This window comes from Desmodus rotundus, chromosome 1, assembly GCF_022682495.2.
Source record: "Desmodus rotundus isolate HL8 chromosome 1, HLdesRot8A.1, whole genome shotgun sequence".
Taxonomy (NCBI): domain Eukaryota; kingdom Metazoa; phylum Chordata; class Mammalia; order Chiroptera; family Phyllostomidae; genus Desmodus; species Desmodus rotundus.
In genome coordinates, this window is record NC_071387.1 from 67,303,754 (window position 1) to 67,326,477 (window position 22,724).

The 22,724-nt window shown below is 36.8% G+C and overlaps 1 protein-coding gene across 6 annotated transcripts in view; it reads right to left on the minus strand.

Annotated features, from left to right (window-relative positions):
• HACD4 (3-hydroxyacyl-CoA dehydratase 4) overlaps positions 1 to 22,724 on the minus strand; it is a 29,484-nt gene that overhangs the window by 1,066 nt on the left and 5,694 nt on the right. For 4 of the 6 annotated variants that reach the window (XM_045193707.3, XM_045193706.3, XM_053924804.1 and 1 more), the window contains exons 4-7: positions 16,653 to 16,721; positions 14,717 to 14,829; positions 11,138 to 11,244; positions 420 to 545 (exon numbers count right to left, since the gene is read on the minus strand). In XM_045193707.3, coding sequence (XP_045049642.2) covers positions 420 to 545; positions 11,138 to 11,244; positions 14,717 to 14,829; positions 16,653 to 16,721 — 415 coding nt within the window. The remainder of the gene's footprint in view (positions 1 to 419; positions 546 to 11,137; positions 11,245 to 14,716; positions 14,830 to 16,652; positions 16,722 to 22,724) is intronic. The other 2 variants (XM_053924819.1, XM_024558320.3) reach the window with 1 other exon arrangement.

Below are 22,724 nucleotides of genomic sequence, written 5' to 3' on the forward strand. Positions count from 1 at the left end.
CTTTAGCACCTTTTCCCACTTGCCTACTAGGAAATGCTGGCACATAAGGCCAAACTAACAGAAAAGCAAATAGAGATAAATGGGAAAAATCAGAAATAGACAAGGCTACTCAATTCGACATCTAGATTTTTTTTTTTTTTTTGTAGATACCTGTGTCTATGGTCAAAACTTCTATGTTTCATGCATAGCAGTTAGGTTTTCCACTAATAAAACTGTTCTGGTTCATCTCTTACTCATTTGATCTTGTGATGTGTTGAGAAAAGTATTATAATTTCGAGGTGCCTTACTACCAAGAGCTAATTCATTGTTTCAGGCTTCCTTTTTGTTCTTTCCCATATTTGTAGACCTCTCTATTAAGGTAGATGGCAGCACAAACCAAAACAGGAAGAGTGAAAAAACAGATAAGAAAAGACACTTACCTATAAAGAGCATGATGAGATATATTTTCAGCACATACGGGAAATAGATGGATAAGTCAAAGGGCAGCTTTGTGGAGTAAGTGCCAAATGATTCAAAATACGGCAGGGACTGGTAGATGGCAAACGCTGTGTGAAGAAAAAAGAAGGGCTCGCGGAGCTGTCTCTGCTGACCTTGCAGAGATGCGTGTATGTATGTCTGCACAGTGGAGGGCGCTTTGAATTTGATAATGACAGCTCTGTGACTACTGCTGAATTCTTTAGCTAAAGCTATCGTTCGATGTAGAAATCCTCTGAATAAGTAAATTGGCAAGGCAAATACAGCAGTGAGACTCGTTGAATTTTTGTCCATCTTGTTACACTTTATAAACTATTTCTTAGTAGTCAGAATAATGTTTCTCAAATGGTATCTCAAAATACTTGTCCCCTTAGACACAATTAGGGGTGGGTGATAAATGGACAAATTTAGAGAGTACTGCATATATTTTCCTCTTGGAGTTCCACAGCACTCACTAGTATAGTGGAGATTCTGAAAAGTTCTGCAATAAAGTAACTGGTTTCAGCAGTGAGTCCAAGATGGCTGCACAGGAGGAGCTCACCCTCTCCAAAGAACACATCGAATGTACACCAACATTTAGGACAATTCCTCCTGTGAGACAACTGAGGGCCAGCTGCACGTTCAAGGTTGAGGAACCGTGAGAGCTGTCCTGGAGCTGGGGGAACTCTCCAGGACTGGAGGAATCCGTTTGTTTCCCTTGCCCTTGGGTAGTGGGTGGGGACTCTAGCAGGGTCTCTGGCCAAGCTGTGGGGCGGCTGTAGCACGTTCCTAGCCACTGCTCCGTATCTAGTTCCAGCAGGAACAGAAGGATGTCATCATGCGCATGCACAGGGTCCCCCCACCCAGAAATTAATCTAGCAAATACTGTAGGGCACTGCTGTATGTACCCACCGGGCTACATGTGCATGTGGGGTCCTCCCACCCAGAGAAAGTACAGAGATAGCGGGGACTCCTGCACGTGCAGGCAGGGCTGCCCACCAGGAGCAATGCCCCGCTGGTAGGGCACTTCGGCACTAGCACATGTGGTTGCGCTACCAGAAGGGGAAGAAGGATTGCTTTCAAAATCATTCTACAGGACCAGCATTACTGATACTAAAAACAGAAGACATGCAGAAAATCTCAACAATACATAATATTAGTGAACCAAATTCAATAATTAAAAGGATTATACACCATGATCGAGTGGGGTTTATAACAGGAATGAAAGATTCAATATCACAAGACAATGTGATTCATCATATCAACAAAATCAAGGATAAAGATCATACAATCAATTCAATAGATGCAGAAAATACATTTGACAAAATGCAACATTAATTTATGAAAAAAATCTCAACAAAGTGGGTATAAGAAGTAACTTACCTCAAAATGAGAAAGACTCTACATGAGAGGCCAGAGCTAACATCATAAACAACAGTGAAGAGCTGAGAGCTTTTCCTTTATCATCAAAAACAAAACAAGGATGCCCACTCTCACCACTGTTATTCAATACAGTATTGAAAGTCCTAGTCATAGCAATCTGACAAAAAGAAAAGGCATCCAAATTGGAAAGGAAGAAGTAAAACTGTCACTATTTGCAGATGACATGATTTTATATATATATATATGTGTATACACACACACACACACACACACACAGACCCTAAAGAATTCACTGAAAAATAGAATAAATGAATTCAGTAAAGTATTAGGATATAAAATTAATATACAGAAATTTGTCATGTTTCTATACACTAATATCAAAAGGAGAAATTAAGAAAATAATCCTGTTTACTAGTGATACCCAACATAACTACTTATAAGGGAATTGCAAATCAAAATCATAGTGAAATAGCTGTTATCGATAAGTGTTAGAGTGGAGGTAGAGAAAAAGAAAATTCATACATTGCTGGTGGAATGTAAGCTGGTGCAGCTACTATGGAAAACAGTATGACAGTTTCTCAAAAAATTAAGCTAGAGCTACCATATCACACAGGAATCCCTCTTCTGGGAATCTACTCAAAGATTTTGAAAACAATTGTAGTGATGTATATACACCCCTGTGTCCACTGCAGCATTTATTCATAATAATCAAAACAGGGAAACAACCTAAATGTGCTTTGCTAGATAATTAGATAAAGAAGATATGGTACATTTATGTAACGGTACATTTATGTAACAATACATTTATTCATCCATAAAAGGTAAAATATTGCCACTTGTGACAATGATGGGGCTTGAGGATCATTGTGCCAAGTGAAAGAAGTCACATGCAAAATGACAAGAAATGTGATCTACTCATTTGTAGGATATAAAAAAAAAAGCAACAAACAAAAAAAGCCATACTCATAGATACAACAGAATGGTAGTTACCAGAGGGGATGGGGGTGGTGAAATGACAAAGAGGGTAAAGGGGGCCAAACGTGGTGATGGAGGGAGGCCAGGCTTTGGGGGGTAAGCATGCAATACAGTATACAGATACAAAGTTGTACACCCAAAATTTATATAATGTTATTAATCAGTGTTACCCAATTAATTTTTTAAAAAACATAGTATCAGCCAAAAGGAGACAGAGAAACTTGTCCAAAATGAAAGAACAGGAGAAAACTCCAGGAAAAGAATGAAATAAAACAGAGACAAGCAATCTACCAGATAAAGAGAATTTCAACAGATAGAAAATATTTTTAAAAGTACCTATTAGAATTGAAGAATATAATAACTAAAATGAAACCTATACTGGAGCAAATAAACATCAGATTAGATGAAGCAGAGGACTGAATCAGCTATCTGGCAGACAAGGTAGTTGGTAGAAAACACACAATCCCAAGATCAAAAAGAAAAAAGAATTTTAAAAAAGCAAAGATGTTTAAGGGACGTCTGAGACAATATCAAGCACACCAACGTTCGTATTGTAGGGGTGCCAGAAGGACATGGTAGAGAGAAAGGCGTTGAAAACCTACTTGAAGAAGTAATGACTGAAAATTTCCCTAACCTAGCAAAGGAAATAGACATCCAAGTCCAAGAAGCACAAGTGTCCCAAACAAAACGATCCCAAAGCAGCCCACAGCAAGATACATCATAATTAAAATGCCAAAGGTTAAGCACAAAGAGAATCTTGAAAGAATCAAGAGAAATGCAACCAGTTACACAAAGGAAGCTCCCATAGGAAAACAACAGATTTTTCAACAGAAAATTTTCAGGACAGAAGAAAGTGGCATAAAATATTCAAAGTGATGCAAGGGGAAAATTTTACAACCAAGATTACTCTACCCAGCAAGGTTCTAATTTAGAATTGAATAAGAGATTCCCAGATAAGCAAAAGCTAATGGAGTTCATCACCACTAAACCAGCATTACAAGAAATGTTAACAGGACTTATTTAAGTATAAAAGAAAAGGCCAAAACTAAAAATAAGAAAATGTGCGAAATGAAAAATCTCCAAGGCAAATACTTAGTAAAAGTAGGAAATCAACCAATTATAACGCTAGTATGAAGATTAAAGGCAAAAGTGGGAAAATTATGTACAAACACATAAAATAGGTTTAAAAAATGACAAAAACATTAGGAAGTAGAAAATATTTTAGAATATGTTCTGAAAGCAACTATCAAAGCAGACTTCTATAAACATACTCTTATGTACAGAGCACGTTAACTATAAACCAGTAATCTATGAGATACACACACACAAAGGGAATTCAAACCTAACACTATAGAAAGTCATTGATATGTAAAAGAGCAGGAGAAAGAAGGAACAAAGACTCACAAAAACAATCAGAAAAAATAATAAAATGGCAGTAACTACATACCTATCAATAGTTACTTTAAATGTAAATTGACTAAATGCTTCAATAAAAAAACTTTTTGTGGCTGAATGGATAAAATACTAAGACCTGCATATGTGTGGCCTATAGCTTAGATCAAAAGACACATGGACACAAAGTGAAGAAATGTAAAAAGATATTTCATGCAAATAGAAAGCAAAAGAAGACAAAGGCTGTAACAAGGGACAAAGAACATTTTATAATGATAAAGGATTCAGCCCAACAAGAAGACATAGCTTGGAAACATTTACACACCCAATGTAAGTGCACCTAAATATATAATGCAAATGTTGACAGACTTAAAGGGAGAGATGGATAGTTGAGTACAATAACAGGGGACATTAGCACCCCACTTACATCAATGGATATATCGTTCAGCAGAAAATCAATGAGTAAATTGATCTGAACTAAGACATTAGAACAGATGAACTTTAGATATTTATAGGGCATTTTATTAAAAAACAATATACATTATCTTCAAGTGCAGCGGAACATTTTCCAGGATAGACCACATTAGGCCACAAAATAAGCATCAATAATTTAAGAATTAGAAATTTCATCAAGTGTCTTCTCTGACCAAAACCATATAAAATTAGAAATCAATTACAGGCCCTGTCCAGGTAGACCAACTGGTTAGAGCATTGTCCCAATACACCAAGTTTCAAGTTCAGTTTCTGGTCAGGGCACATACAAGAAGCAATCGATGAATGTATAAATAAGTGGGACAGCAAATCAGTGTTTCTCTCTCTCTCTCTATATATATAATATATTATATAGATATATACCTCTCTCTATATATAGAGAGATATAGAGATATATATATCTCTATATATAGATATATCTATAGATATAGAGATATATCTATATATAAAGATATATATATCTATATATAGAGAGAGAGGGAGAGATATATATATCTATATTATATATAGAGAGAGATCTATATAATATATATATATATATAGAGAGAGAGAGAGAGAGATCTCCCCCTTTCTGTCTAAAAAGCAATAATTAGAAATCAATTATAAGAAGAAAATACAAAAAACACCATGAACACATGGAGCCTAAATAACATGCTACTAAATAATGAAAGAGTTAATAATGAGATCAACTAGGAAATCAAAGATAGCTTGAAACAAATAAGAATGCAAACAATGACCCAAGAGCTATGGGACACAGCAAAAGCAGTTTTAAGAGAGCTTCACATACCTACCTAAAGCCTGCCTAAAGAAACAAGAAAAGCCTCAAACAATCTAATACCTAAGAAACAGAAAAAGAAAAACAAACCCCAAAGGAGTAGAAGGAAGGAAACAATAAAAATCAGAGGGGAAATAAATGAGTGACTAGAAATGACTAGAAAAACGATTGAAAAGATTAATGAAACCAAGAGCTAGTTCTTTGAAAAGATAAACAAAATTGATAAACCTTTCACCAAACTCATCAAAAAGAGAGAGAGAGATGGCCCAAATAAAATCAGAAATGAAAGAGAAATGACATCAGGAACCACAGAAATACAAAGGATTGTAAGAAAATTCTAAAAACACTTACATGCTGATACATTGGACAATCTAGAAGAAATGGATAAATTCCTAGAAACATACAACCTTAAGACTTGAATCAGAAAGAAATAGGAAATGTGAATAGACCAATCACTAATACAAAACTGAATCACTAGTAAAAAATAAAAGTTCTGGACCAGATGACTTCTACCAAACAGTCAAAGAATAATTAATGCCTACCCTCAAACTATTCCAAAACACTGAGGAGGGAAAGCTCCCAAATTCATTTTATTAAGCCAGCATTACCCTGATACAAAAACCAAACAAAGACACCACAAGAAAAGGAAAATTATAGGCCAATATCCCTGATGAACACAGATGCAAAAACACTCAACAAATGTTAGCAAATCAAACTCAGCAATATATTAAAAAGTCCATACACCGTGATCAAGTGGGATTTATTCCTGGGATGCAAGGTTGGTTCAGTATCCACAAATTAACATGATATATAAAAAAAATGAAGGATAAAAATCATATGATCATATTGATAGGTGCAGAAAAACCATTTGACAAAATTTAACATCTATTCATGATAAAAACTCTCAGCAAAGTGAGTACAGAGGAAATATACCTCAACATAATAAAGGCCACATATGACAAACTACAGCTGACATCCTACTCAACAGTGAAAAGCTAAAAGCTTTTTCTATAAGATCAGGAACAAGACAAGGATGTCCGCTCTCACCACTTTATTTAACACAGTATTGCAAGTCCTAGCCACACAATCAGACCAGAGGAAGAAGTAAGTGGCATCCAAATTGGAAGGAAGGTATAACACTCATTATTACAGAGTGCATGATACTATATATAAAGAACCCTAAAGAATCCCCCCAAAAAACTATTAGAACTAATAAGTCCATTCAGTGAAACTGCAGGACACAAAATTAACACTCAGAAGTCAGTTATACCTTTGTACACCAATAACAAGCTATCAGAAAGAAATTAAGGAAACAATCCCATTTATAATCGCATCAAAAAGAATAAACTGTGTAGGAATAAATTTAACCAAGGATGTAAAAGACCTGTACTCAGAAAACTATAAGGCACTGTTCAAAGAAATTGAAGAAATGAATGAATGGAAGCATATACCATGCTCATGAACAGCAATAACTGACATCATTAAAATGTTCATATTACCCAAAGCCTTTCATTCTGATAACACTGTAGTGAAGTGTTTAAAAACCTCAAAACCACTAGGGAAAAAGAATATTTCGTACGAAGCAGGTTTTCGGGAAAACGCATCTGCAGCATTTAAACTCACAGTACGTGTACTCATGGCAGTGCGTGGTAAATGCTAGTGGTTTCTGAGATAAGTACTGTCTTGTGAGGTTCTCTTGAAGAGTCTTTGTGAAATATGATCATTTCAGTGTTAAGTTTGATAGCAAAAGAGCTATGAAAATCACTTCCATGGGGAAAACAGTGAGTGGATTCATACAACTGTGTCAGTTTTGAAGTACAATAAGCTTCTGGCCCCGTTTTCTGCAATGTATTCCTCCAGGCAGAAAAGCACACCGCACCGAGGACAGTCATGGGCACTCTACTGGCTTGTGAATATCAAAGTGCATGGGGACATAACAGTCCACTTGTCCTCCAAGTGCATTCTGTTCTGATAAAACTGCAGTGAAGTGTTTGAACACTTCCAGACCTCTGGGAACGAGAATATTCTGTATGAAGTGCATTTCAGGGAAACGCGTGCAGCATTTACATGCCATGGACGTGTACTCATTTCAGTATCGGATGAATGGTGGAGGTTTCTGAGATGGTAAACGCTGTTTTGTGATGGAAAATACATAAATAATAAAATTAAAATTAGAAAAAAATAAAATGCTCATATTACCCAAAGCAATGTACGGATTTTATGCAACAATCCCTATCAAAATACCAATGGCATTTTTTCACAGAACTAGAAGAAAAAATCCTAAAATTTATATGGGACCAAAATAGACCCCAAATAACCAAAGCAATATTGAGAAAAAAAGAACAAAGTTGAAGGTATCACACTACCTGATATCAAACTTTACGACAAGTATAGTGATCAAATAGCATGATAACGGCATAAAAACAGACACATAGGTCAATGGAATAGAATAGAGAGCCCAGAAATAAGTTTATACTATACGGTTAATTAACATACAGCAGAGAAGGCAAGAATTTACCTTGAGGTAAAGACAGCCTTTTCAATAAATGATGGAAAACTGTACAGATACACAAAATGAAACTAGATCACTTTCTTACACCACATAGAGAAATAAAGTGGAGTAGAGACTTAAATGTAAGACCTGAAACCATAAAACTCCTAGAAGAAAATATAGGCAATAAACTCTTGGACATTGATCTTAGCAATATTTTTTTAGATGTGCCTCCTAGGCCAGGCAACAACAACGAAACTAAACAAGTGGGGCTACATCAAACTAATAAGCTTCTGCATTGCAAAGGAAACCATCAACAAAGGGCAACCCACTGAATGGGAGAAGATATTTGCAAATAATGTATCTGATAATATGGGGTTAATACCCACAATACATAAAGAACTCATACAACTTAACATCATCAAAAAATAAATAATCTCATTTAGGGAAGGGTCAAGTCAAGAAACATGTATAAAAGGCCCATGGACAGAGACAACCAGGGGGAGGATTGAATGTGGGAGGTGGGGGTAGGTAGGACAGGGGAGAGCAATGGGGGGGAAATGGGACAACTGTAATTGAACAACAATTTTAAAAAAAGAAAAAAGAAACAAATAACCTCATTTAAAAATGGGCAGAGGACATACATAGACAGTGCTCCAGAGAGGATGTACAGATGGCCAACAGACACATGAAATAATGCTCAGCATCACTAATCATCAGAGAAGTGCAAATGAAAATCACAATGAGATATCACCTCACACCTCTCAGAATGGCTATTACCAAATCAACAAACACGTGCTGGCGAGGATGTGCAGAAAATGGTGCACTATTGGCGGGAAAGCAGATTGGTGCAGCCCCTGTGGAAAACAGTATGGAGGTTCCTCAAAAAATTAAAAGTAGACCTAATGACCCAGCAATTATACTTCCTGGTATTTATTCAAAGAAATGCAAAACAATAAATCAAAAAGATACATGCACCCTTTTGTTCATTGCAGCATTATTTTTAAATAGCCAAGATGGAAGCAACCTGGCGTCCATCAATAGACAAATGAATAAACAAGATTTTTTACATACACGCAATGGAATATTACTCAGCTGTAAAATGTTGCCATTTGCAACAAGATGGGTGGGCCTAGAGGGCATTATGCTAAGTGACATAAGTCAGAGACAAATACTGTAGGATTTCACTTACATGTGGAATCTAAAAAACAAAACAGATGCAAATCCATAGGTACACAGAACAAACATGTTTGCCAGATGAGGGAAGACTGGGGTGATGGGTAAAAAAAGTGAAAAGGATTAAAAGTATGAATTGCCACTTATAAAAATAGTCGTGAGAACATGATGTACATAGAGCATAGGGAATATCTATGTGATAATATTGTGGTAACTATCTCTGTTGTCAGATGGGTACTAGACCTGCTGTGGTGGTCAGTGCACAAGTTACATAAATGCCTGATCACCGTGTTGTACACCTGGGACTAATATAACATTATATGACAACTGTAACTAAAAAATAATTTTTTAAATGCAATACATAATTGGGCCTATTTTGATCAGTTCGTCTAGCACAAAACGGAGGTTAGACTTAATGGGTGAAGTCTGAATAAATAACGTGCTGAACTGGGAGTCCTGATTTTTCTCTAGTTTCCAGGTAAAAATCAATTACAATTCCAAGCCTTGTTAGGCCTTTAAAAATACTGCTTCCCACTTTACACATTTGAGGTGATGTACAGTACATATGCCTCATCTTTCCTCACATAGTAGGTAAAATGTTTAAATTTCCTTTTCAAGTAGAAACTTGAATCAATCTGACAATCTAATCAACCAAATAATTACACAATTAAACAAGACGAGGAAAAGAGGTCTAGACATTCACCAAGGTCATGGATTGCTAAGTATGTGTAGATGACCTAACAGTGACTGAGTGACTCTTCTCAGCTTGTAATTCAGGTGCTCAAGATGGATTCCTGTCACCAGTATATAAAACTCTGTCATCACAAATACTCTATTCAGATTACAGTTTATCTTAAGATACTTAGAATTTCCGTTGGTCAAAGAAAGGAAAAATATATAACCAAAGCTAATTGTTTAACCTACTTTTTGAAAGGAAATGTGGAATTGAAATTTGAATAAAATTCAAGTATAACAGCAATATTGGATAAGAAGCCAAATTGTAATGATAACCCAGACAAAGGTTTAAAATAGTTTGAGAAAACCTATTCCCACCCAGAGAATAATAGACCCCATTCAGGAAAAACTTAGTATAGGGCAGGGGCAAAGGGAAGGATACCAAATGGGAAGCTATGAGGAATGTCAAAGACATAGGAGACAAAATTCTTCCCCTCAGAGAGTTTACCACCTATTTGAGGACAAAAGAGACATGTGTGAAATGACCATAGGGCACCCGGGCAGAGTGGAGGTGAGGTGGGGAGGAAGAACGAAGCAAGGAACAGACAGTCAGTGCCTTCAGCCATAAAGAGACAAAGAAATCCTGCCATCTGAGACAGCATGATTAACTGAGAGAGTATTATGTTAAGTGAAATAAGTCAGACAAGACACATACGGTACGATTTCACTTATATATGCAATCTAAAAACCGAAACAAACTCAGACACGGAGCACTCATGGCTACCAGAGAAGTGGGGCTGCTGAGAAGGGGATTAAGAAATACAAACTTGCAGTTATAAAATAAGTCACAGGTCGTAATGTGCAGCGTAAGGGAACAGAGTCAGTAATGTAGTGAGAACTACGTGCGGTGATAAACAGTATTGTGGCGATCGCTCTGTGAGGGACATAAATGTTGAATCACCGTGTTGTATACCTGAAACGAATATTGCATGTCAGCTATAATTTAAAATAATTTTTTTCAAACTGGGGGAAAATAATTGCTGAATCAGTCAATGTTAACCCCCTTCTTGGAGAGTAAACAGACTTAGAGACTCATGACCTCATTGCTCATCCAATACTTTGTCTACCGAGCAGAGCTGCTTCCCCCTCCAACTTTTCTTCTTCACACTTTGCTTCTTTGCATCGAGGGAAGTATGACAGGAAAGACACATTGAGTCAGCTATGCGGTACCCAAAATAGTAATTTAACCACCAAAATATTTAGTGAACTGTTATAACTAGATGGCTTTTGTCAGTAAGCAACAGAGCAAGTCACTCTTTTCTTACCTTCAGCCAGAACACACAAAGGGTAAATCGGCATCCACAGTGTCTGACTGAGCCACGTCAGGACGGCGTAGGATAATCCTATGACTGATAACATGCTGTAAGTGTACCTAAAAGGGGACAAGGAGCTGGTAAGCATCATTTGCTGCTGGTGTCTGAAAAGTAAAAGGATGAAATACTTCACTCTGTAATTACACAAATAAAGCTGGAATATGTGCAGATTCCATACTTTATTTCCTATCATTCAAGCAGAAGAGGTTTAAAAAATGGGGAGAGGCAACCATGTCAGTCTGGCTTGTCTCACAAGGTGGATGGCAGACCATCAAGTCTCCTTGATTGGTGACTTCGATTTCACTCAGAAGCCAAGCCCATTTTATGCAACAAGCAGCTAGGGTTTTTTTTTTTTGTTGTTTTTTGGGTTTTTTTAATGACAAATCTTGTAACTGCAAAGGGAGTGAATTTTAAAAATAAAAACATGACTTCCAAATCCTTATTGGCATCCCTCTGCTTACGTAGCTGTTCCTTCTTGTGTGATCAATTAAAGAACCGTGCTGAGGAGCTTGTTTGGGTTACAGCAGATAGTTTCAAACCTGCTTCTGTGACACGATAGATGAAATACGCTACATCTTTTTACTTCTCTGTTCCCTGAAGAGGCCACTTATTTCCTAGCTTAGGCAAACATCAGAATCACCCAACGGGCTTTCAACAACACAGATTGCTAGGCCTGCAGAACCGAAGGGTTGCTGCTTTGACTCCCAGTCAGGGCACATGCCTGGGTTGCGGGCCAGGTCCCCGGTAGGGGGCGCACAAGAGGCAACCACACATTGGTGTTTCTCTCCCTCTCTTTCTCCCACCTTTTCCCTCTCTCTAAAATTAAATAAATAAAATCTTTTTTTAAAAAAATCAATTGACAATGGATATGAGAGTTATCTCTGTGCTACCAATTCTATTCCACGATATATCCTTATGCCAGCATCACACTGTTGCTTATTGTTGCTTTGTGGTAAGTTTTAAAATTGGAAAGTGTGAGTCTTCCAACTATGTTCTTTTTCAAGATTGTTTTGGCTATGTTGGGTTCCCTGAGTTTCCATATGAGTTTTAGGAGCAGCTTTTCAATTTCTGAAAAGGAGCCCGCTGGGACTCTGACGGGGGTTGCACTGAATCTTTAGATATACTGGGGGACTCATAACAATATTAAGTTTGCAACTTCTAAACATGGGATATCCTTTCTTTTATTTTAATCTTTAGCTTCTCTTAACACTGTTTTATAGTTTTTGGTGTGTAAATTCTGTACATCTTTTGTTAAACTTACTCCTACTTCTTTTGATTCTATTGTAAAAGGAATTATTTTTTTTAATTTTACGTTAGGTCATTGCAAATGTATAGAATATAATTGATCTTTGTGTGTTGATTTGGTATTCTACAAACTTGCTGAACTAGTTTATTAGTTTTAATATTTTTAGTGGATTCCTTATGATTTTTTATACATAAGATCATGTAATCTACCAATCAAGACAGTTTCACCCCTTCCTTTCTGATATGGACGCCTTTAACACCATTTTCTTGCCTCACTGCCACGGCCAGAGCAATGGTGAATAGAAGTGGCTGGCACAGACTTGCTTGTCTTGTTCCAGATGTCGGGAGGAAAGTATCAGTCTTTCATCATTAACCATCAAGGTGGCTGTAAATTTTTTGTAGAGGCTTTTATCAGGTTGAGGAAGTTCCCTCACCTTTGCTTTTTAAAAAGTCATCCTAGGGTAAGTTTGGAATATAATTGTACTCCTATTTTATAGAAGAAAAAAATGAGTTTCAAAGGGTTAGATATTCTGGAGTTTTACTCCTACGTGAAGAGAAATGAAAATACGCGCACACAAAAGCTTGCACCTGGATATTCGGAGCAGCATTCCTCACAACCAAAAAGTAGGAACAACTCAAATGGAAAAGTGTGGTATATCAATAGAAGGGAATAGTATTCAGCCACATAAAGAGAATGAAGTATAGATAGATGCTACAATATGGATGAACTTGAAAACATAATGCTAAGTGAAAGAAGCCAGTCAGAAGGCCGCATATTGTAAGACTCCATTTATGTGAAATGTCCAGAGTAGGCGAATCCATGGAGACAGTACATTAGTGGTTGCACGGAGCTGGGAGAAGGAGGGAATGGGGAGTGACTACTAACAGGTTTAGGGTTTCTTTTAGGGGTGATAAAAATGTTCTCAAATTAGATAGTGGCAATGATTGCACACATCTTTGAATGCATTAAAAACCAAATTTTATACTTTAGAAGGGTGAATTTTAATGTACATAAATTATCTCAATGCTGTTATTTAAAAAAAAAAAAAAGGTCAAGAGACTTGCTTAAGATCATATAACTAGTAATAGTGGAGGTGGGGTTCATCCTGCCATCTCCTTCTGTGTCCAAAAGTCTTCGCATGACGTCATGATACCACTCTCCGTGCACAAGTCACTTCGTTCTGAAATGGGTCTGCTGAGTTTATCTGAGCCTGAGCTGACTTGGAAAGAGTTGGCCATGCCAGAGAATAATACATTAGAAAGCCGCCGTCTCAGGAAAGGCTCTGTGTCTGATGAGCAGGAAGTCATGGGCTACAAAAGCCTATGAAAGTTTGCCCAAGTCTACAAAACCAACAGTTAAAAATAAGAAATAACATCCTCAGTTCTATATACAAAGCACTAAAGTCATTTGTTTTTTCTTTTTCCTTTTTTTTTGTTTTGTTTATAGTCATTTGAATTCAACAAAATATTCTAATTCACTCTAGGGCTTAACCCATTATTTGGAAATATTTTAACTCAGCTAAGTTATTGACAATGTAATAAAAAGATTTATATAACCTCAGCTAATTTGTTACCTGTCCACATCCAGATCTTTTTAAGCAAGAGGGACAGTTCTCATTTGTGAAAGCTGAAGTAACAGGATAATTCTTCAAAGTGAGCCACAGAGCAAAGCACCGCTGGTGGACGTAAGACTAGGCTCATCTCCTTGCAAAGGTCTGGAATTAGAGGGAAACTAGAGAGGATCTAGAGCAAGGAAGGGTTCTAACTGGAACTTCTAGTAAGTCCATGAAAGCACTTCTTTCAGGCTTTTGAACCCACTGGAATTGCATATAAAAATGCATGTGGAGGTACATTTTTTTCCCAAGAGCTATGAGGGCCCTATATTTAAAATAGTCATGAATTTACAGACACCAACTTTGTAAGTTCTGACTATGATACAATAAAAAAGTCTTGCTTTCCTTATTAGAGTAACATGTTCCAGAGCAATCGCAAGGAATGTCTTTCATTGGCAAACAGCTGTGAGGTTTATTCCAAATTGGTGTTATGCCAAGTCTTCTGCTAGGTACCTGCACCGATTCGCTGTTGTCGTACCATGGTTGACTTTCAGTATCTTTGCTATGCCCATTATGGAAAGCACTAAAAGTACATTTTCATGTAAAGATAAAATAATTTGAAAAGGGTTTATTTTCTTCTCTCATTCCAAGTAACCACACATACACAGCTATTACTGGTTTCACTGCAGAAAGCAATTTAGCTTTGATTTAAGAGATTATTTTGCCTCCTTACCGAACCATATCCAATAGATTCCAAAAGATGAATAAAACACACACCACATATTTCTCTTGGACTTCCTCTTGACTGGTGATCACCACAAAAAGGATGATTATTCTTTCTGTGAGCTAACAACAACAACAAAAACAGCAAAGTCAAAAATTAGTATCATCTGTTAGGCATGTAGGTAATTTTCTAATTTAAAAAACCCCCCAAAACAGAGTTTCTCTTGAATGTATGCTTTAACTAGAAATGCATATCCTAGACTTAAAGTGATCTCTGAGGGAGTAGGGTTATGGGTGAATTTCATTTCCTCCTTTTTTTGTATTCTCCAACATATATAATGACTGAAAAGATAACATTTTATCTGAATCAGGATAGTTCCCTTCTTGTAGTACATGAACACATGTTTTTATTCACTTTGGCAAGCTTTTATTGCGTGACTGCTATGTATTAGATGCTAAGATTATGAAAGCGTGGTCCTTGCGCCAGAGGGTAGCAGCAGCAAGAAAAGGGGAGGCAGTAACTGACACAGTGTGAATAATGCTGTCACTCAGAGTGTTCTGTCCAGGCGAGGGAAGTACCTGGGGTGGGCAGGGGGGAAGAATGCAGAGAGACTTATGAAGACAGGCGACATTTGAGTTAGATCTTGAAGGACAGACAGACGTTTGCGAGGTAGACTGGATAAGAAAAGGGCCATCCTAGGCCAAGGGAGCAGCCTCAGCAAAGAGGCAGAGATGTGAAAACAGGGTGTGCTGGGGAGTCAGGAGGACCCCTGGGGCTCGAGTAGGGTGCATAGAAGGGAATTACAGGAGATAAAACTGAAAACGAGTTGGGGGCTGCACTGTAAAAGGTATTGAGTGACAGGCCAATACACCTTGATTTCATCCAACAAGGAAGCCGTCATAGCTTTATTATATTTTTTAGTGGGGGCAGGGGGAAAAGGGGAAGTAATATAATCCTAACCCTCATATGCTAGTGGCAAATGAAAACAATTCAATATATTCATTTTTTTCAGTCAGTAATCATTTACAAATTATTGAGAATTCACGCAAGTGTGGCTTAGCTCTAAGTACTGACCTCAAAAAATACATTCCTCTTTCCCAATCTAAATGTAATGTGCCTTCTTATGTTGTGTTTATATCCCCTGTACAGTCTGCATTTTTATGTTTTTAATCAAACATTTTACTTTTCTTTCAATGGAGACTGAGGGAGCATATTAGTGATAAATGAAAGGGGAAGATTGTTTTATATTTTTTAATAGCTGTCTTTGTTTTTAAAGCAGATCAAGGAGAAAAGAGTGGGATAACCTATGACTTAGAATCATAGGCAGTTAGTCCTGGAAAATCACTTAGTGCCGAGAAATCCAAGATTTGCCAACAATGGGCCACGTGATGCGAAACCCACGTGTGCGAGCTCTATCAGCGTGTTTGTGACTACAGCAGTGAGTCAAGAGGGTGCTGCTGAGTATGGGAATTCGACGTGATTCAAACCTTAGTCAAACTCTGGAGGCTCTCTGCCCTTTTTCTCCTGTCAGTCTTGTGTTTCTCTGTTTAACTTACCTGTAGTTTTGTAATGAATGAGACTTACCTGCAATGGTAGTTACCGAATGATCCAGGATTGCTGCCACAACACCTGGCAGCCTTCAGACAGAAGATCTTAGCAGCAAACACCAATTTAGGAACCGCCTAATCTTACATTTAATCACTGACTGCTAATTAGGAAAATCATCCATTTTCATAAAAGTTCAAGAGACACACATACATAAATACATACACAAAACCCCTATTTCTAATGACAGGGTTGACTACTGAGAGAAAAAACTTAGATACCTCTTGATAAGATGGATCTCCAGCGTCCCCCCCCAGCTACTAACCCAACCCCACCTTTTTACAAATAAGGAATTCGGGGACCAGACAAGTTAAGTGACTTGCCCAAACTAGTGGCAGACCTGAAAGTGTATACATCCCAAGTTCCCTGGTTTCCAGAGTTGTGAGCCATCCATGATGTCAGGCTGTGCCTAATTGATGAGCACAGAGAAGAAAATACCTTCAAAAGAGAGACTGGAGCTGCACAGTGAAATTCACCCTGTGGAAAATCATCACCTGAGGGTCTGTGGCATGTTAGTGATAGAATCCCAATTGCATAGAAATCAGCAATCAACACGTCCTCCCCCAAAACACACAACCATGTACATACATGTGGGTATGTAAAGATTCCCACACACACACTACGTCAGTCTAATTAACAAATTACCTGATGGTCATCTATCTCTAATTTGACCATTCAATGGCAATGCAATGGGAGAATTTAGGTGAAGATATCCTAAATTAATAAAATTCAGTATTTATCGGTTACTTTATGCCAGATTCCAATTACACATCGCCTCATTTAATCTCCCTAACAACCCTAAGAAGTAAGTGCTATTATTAATATCTGCTTCTGCATTTCATAAAGTGAAAGTGACCTGCCAAAAGGTCTGGAATCAAAATCTAGACAATGTAAATACTGCTGGTGAAGATGGAAAGCAAAGAAAATATTATAATGAGTAAAATAAGCCAAACTTAAAAGACTTTCATGTAAATTATTTCTTTTATATGGCATTCCAGAAAAGGCAAAAATGGAAAGACAAATCGTATCAGTGGTTCCCAGGGTCTGGGGTGAGGAGAGCGAATGACCTCGAAGGGGCGTGAAGGAAACCTTTGGGATGCTGTGCGTGTTCTGTATCTTGATTGTGTGGGCAATTGCCTGACTGTGTAAGTCTGCGAAAATTCATCACCTGTACACCAAAAAAAGGTTGATTTTTACTACATGTAAATTATAGCTCCATACACCCCCAAAAAATCGTTACAATAAATCCAAAATTAATTACAAAAAAAATCTAGATAATGTGATTCTAAATCCGTTGTTCTGAAACACTAAGACATGCTCATCTTTGTTCTTTTATGGCTGCCCCTGTGCCTTTTGTCCAGGTTATATCCTATTCTTTCAAAAAGTTTCTCCTCAAAAGTTAAACCTTAAAACAAGAACCTCCTTAATTTTCTAAATCAATACCAAAACAATTTTAAATAGACTTTAAATTTTTTTTCTTTTGTTTACATATAATAATTTCGCCAGTTATTTGGAGCTTCAGGGTTGGGAGAACCTAGCACTTTGTCATTTTAAACAAACCCCGTGAGAGCATGACTAATCGCTAATGAATGTCCTGTAATGGTGAGTGCAGCTGGAACAGGCAGAATAAAAGTGCAGTTCCAAATTCTACACCTTAGCCCAAATTAAACATGGTGGCAATGTGGTCTGCTCAGAAGTAAGGTAACTACAAAATAAAAATACTTCACATTTTAACATTCTATTTGGGAATCTTAAACTCCTGGTTAAGCAATGACTTAAAACCAAGTTGTTACATTATACATGGCAGCTAGCTCTTTAGTTGTAAATAGTTCAAGGGGGTAAAATGATACTTCAACCATATGGAGAATTTCTAGAATCTTAGAAAATAAGTTAGTTTTAGCCTCAAATACTATTTTACTATCTCCCATCCAAGTATTAACCAGGCCCGATCCTGCTTAGCTTCCGAGATCAGACGAGATCCTGCGTGTTCATGGTGGTTTGGCCGTAGACCTATTTTATGATTTCAAGCCTGTGAACTTTTCTTGAGAACTTCAGAAACATACCCTTATATGATCAAAAGCCACCAATTACTTTCTTATATAAGACAAAAGCATTTAAACAATTATAGTTTTAAGTTTTTGGTTTATTTAGTCATCACTCAATAGATACTTATTAAGTGTACTGTTCTGGGTCCTGCGGGGACCCTGTCATTAGAGCTGTGAACAAGAGCAAGTCCCAGCCTCGTGGTGTTTACATCCTGTGTGGAGAGAGAGTTGAGAGTTCAGGACAAACAGCCCAAATCCAAATTTTTCCTGCACCAATAACAATTTATGTGACCTCGGGTAATTTATGTAATTTTTGTGCTCGGTGGTTATATGGAAGATAATTAGTATCATATAGTAAATATATAGGACAAGGTTATGAAGATTAAATGAGTTAATCCATGTGAAGAACTTAGAAAAGTATTTGGTGGCACAGAGAAAGCCCTAAATAAGTGTAAGCTATTATTTTTTAAAAACATAATTTAATGTAGTGATTAGTATTTTGTAGGAACATATACTTTTCCCTATAGATAATCAAGACTATCACTGAATAAGAAGTTAATCTCAGTACCTTTAAAATTATACTGTGAATATAGCTTTATAATTATCACACTGAAGAACTCCATGAATCAAATGCAAATTATAGAGGACAATCTAAACTCTTCCCTACAGGGTGAATTGTGTATACGGTTAATTCCCAGGAGGCTTTGAAGCTTTGAAAATCCCATAGCCTGACGCTACTTTCTGTGTAGCAATATAAACCTGGCCGCAACTAAAAACTGGAGAGAAAATCTACATGATTTTATGGAAAATCAGAAGATTATTTAATCTGGAAATGCAAAGAAGTACTGCTTCACAGCTAAAAGGAAACAAGGTGAAACTTGGCTGTTTTACTAAAAGAGTTTATTTTAAAATACTCTCCTTTGGAATTTCCTTCATGTTTGTGCTCATAAGAATCTGTAACTATGAGATCTTTGGAGCAGTTTTGCTTGTCCTATCCCAGACAGAAGGTGAGATTCGTAAATATAAAGATCATCTTGTAATTTGGTTTGGGCTCACAAATGGAATGATAATATTGGGGTAATAATATATTTCTATTGTTTTGGTTTACAGACTTTAAAAATTGTATAAAACATACCTGTGCAGCCATGTTTCCCGTGAAGCAAAGGAAAGAATACAGAATTTAACCATTTTAACTCAGTTATGTATTATATGAAGTCTTTGTATTTTGAGCATTTCTCAACAGGTGAAGGAGTAAACTGAATGACTCTGAGGGTTTCCTAAAGTCACGCCAATGTAATGACACAAAAGTTTGCTTTGTGGATATTCTCCCCTGTCCTTGGTCGAAGCATCCTCAAGCTTCAATAAAAACCTTTCTCAGACTTCCACTCAATCAAAGTCAGAACAAAGCCCTTCAAAGATGTCAAAGTCAGTATTTCAGAGTTGGCAGTACTTCTGCTCTGTAAGAGCCGGGTTGTTTTCATTAAACCTACTGGAGTAAATTAACTTATCAATTAAGCGTTTTTTTTTTTTTTAATCAAGCTAATAAAATACTCAAGCTCATTTGGGAGGAAGCTCATTGGTGAGATACTTAGTTTTCATTTGTATCATTATTTCTAAAAATAGATATCTGCATTTTGGACCTTTTTTACTTTCCCATTTTATAAATTTGAAATACCAAAAGTTAACTACATTTCCTGATATAATTTTAATTGGCATGCAATCATTTCCAAAAAATGGATGTCTATAAACAATTATTTATGTGACCGTTTGGCCTTTCCCCTAAAGTGTGTTTCTTAAATACATAAAAATATATATCTGTGTGTTAAACTATTATAGTCTTAATTATAAGTCTTTTTCCTCCTTTTTTCTCTAGCAATGGTGTGTAATTCTAAAAACTCATAATGACTTTTCTCTGTCAAAATAAAGATATATGTATGAAACATTTACAAATGCACAGAACACAGAGAACAAACACCCCCTAAACACCTCCCCCCCACCATTTGATACATATGGTTCTAACTGTTCAACTACTTTATCATTCCTACCGATCTTTGGAATGACTTACCTTGATGTTTTGGAGGACCAGTTCCCAAAAAGAGAATTCAGCTGTGACTTAGCAACCTCACAAATGTGACGGCAAAACAACATCAGGAACGTGCAGGCATGTTTTCCAGCTACTTGAAACCGCGGGCCCCGTGCATTTTTTTCAAGACACCATATGATTGATTACTGGGATTACTGTGTCAGTAGCTTAGCCATATTCTTAACTACAGTTTCTTCACTTAAAAGTGGGGAAACAGGAAAACCAGGAAAGATTTCACAACCTTAGAGTTTTGTTTGGTTATTTTAAAGCAGGGGCCTCAGAGTCATCTCATAACATCTCATAACCAAGGAATTCTAACTTCTGCAGAATGCTAATAAAGGAAGGGGGAGAAAATGAAACTTTGGACTTCATGACCTTTGTTTTTGAAGCTTTCTCCCATACTATGTCCATTCTCAACATCATAGAAAAGACAGTAAATGAATAAAAGAAGTAGAGAACAGATGAACTCTCAAAGAGATAAAAAGAGGACCCAAACGATTACAATGAAAATGAATAATCAGCCCAGGATGAAAACGGTAACAGTCTTCCCAACATGGCGATCCCTGGCTTGTTATTTCTCCTAACAAGAAAGACTTCAAAATCACCTGAGCCCCATTAATAGTAGCCTCTACAACCTCACCTTTGAATACAAAGTTTCAATGTATATTTGCTATTATTTTTTAATTACTAAACAAAAATATAGTTTGATTACCGTGATTATATTTCTATAAGCCATCACAGTTTCAATTAATAGTGGTTAAAATCACACTTAAATATTCTGGAATTTCTGGAACTCCAAAAAATAGGATTTCTAACATATAATAATTTCTATAATTGTGCAAGTCTATATAAGTTCAGAAAGCATAAAAATGTGCATATTTTTCTAGGCATATTCAAGGCGCTCTGTTTTCTTTCTTACAAATTTAACTGTCCTGGTTCTGACTTGCATCCTATATATTAACAATAACTCAAATGACACCACTCTTAATTTTGAAAATGCTAAAATCAATATTAGCCAATTTAGCTTATGAAAGTAAAAAGTCCAAAAAGGTATACCAAAAGAAAACATGACTTAGATCTTAGGTGAATTTGACCATGCTCCAAGGAAAATAATTTCATACAACAGAGTACCACTTTCATTTAACCTGAGTTGTTAACTCTGTTCCCTGAAATTAGCATCATGGGGTGTTGGTATTATACGCATTCTGGTTGTTAACAATAAATATCAATAAATCTTGTTCCCAAATAATATACTTCTTCTGGGAGAAATATGTACCATTTTTTATTTTTCTAAGGGAATGTGTTTAAGGGAATTCCATCTAGATGTTGGCTAACTGTTAGCTAACCACTGCTCTGTTATTACTAGTTCATTCTTTAAATAGTGCCCTGGTTTTTACTATGCATTTGATATTGCAACACATAAAATGTCTCTGTCTTCATGAACACTATTTCTCTACTTTTATGTAATAAGTAAAACTTAAAATCTCCCATAAACTTATAATGCTGATTTATTAGGTTCCTTAGTATTGTACACCTATTTCCATCTTTTAAATTTTCATGGTATTTTAAGCACATTTAATACAAGGATCTATGTAACTCCTTCATTTTACAAAAATTTAAGGTGTGTGTTCATATTCACTCTGCTAGGTGCTGGCAATATAATCAGCTTCTGATATTTTTACAATGCAAATTTGTCAAATTTAGTTCTTCATCCATTTTTTCAATTTATCTTGTGAATAGTTAAAAGGCAATGCTCATGGAAGTGCCTTTTTCTGAAGCTTTTAAGCACACATTCATATAGTCACCTAATCCTTGATGCTTAACTAAGTGCCGGCAACTTACTTCACCCGTTTCCGCAGCTACTCCATGAGCTACATGTCACTGTCACATCACATAAGGAGAGGAGGTTTGGGACAGCTATGTGACTCGTTTAAATGCATACAGCCACTAAGAGGTAGAACTGGGATATGCACCCAAGTCCAGTTGATCCCCAAGTCTATGGTTAGACACTACACTAGATAACCGTGAATAATCTCTCTTTCCCACTTGTCCTCAGGAAAAGTGGCAGAGTGAACAGAGATGGCTAGGAAATATTCTATTCTCTGAACAGGGATGAAAGGAACTTTTTAATTTTTTAAGTTGTTGACACCATTACACATGTCCCCCACTCACTTCCCCCTTTTCGCCCCTCCACAAAGCCCCCTCCCCTGCCTTCTCCACATTGTTGTCTGTGTCCACGAGCCACGTACCCAAATATATTTTGTTCTTTGGCTAATTTCTTCCA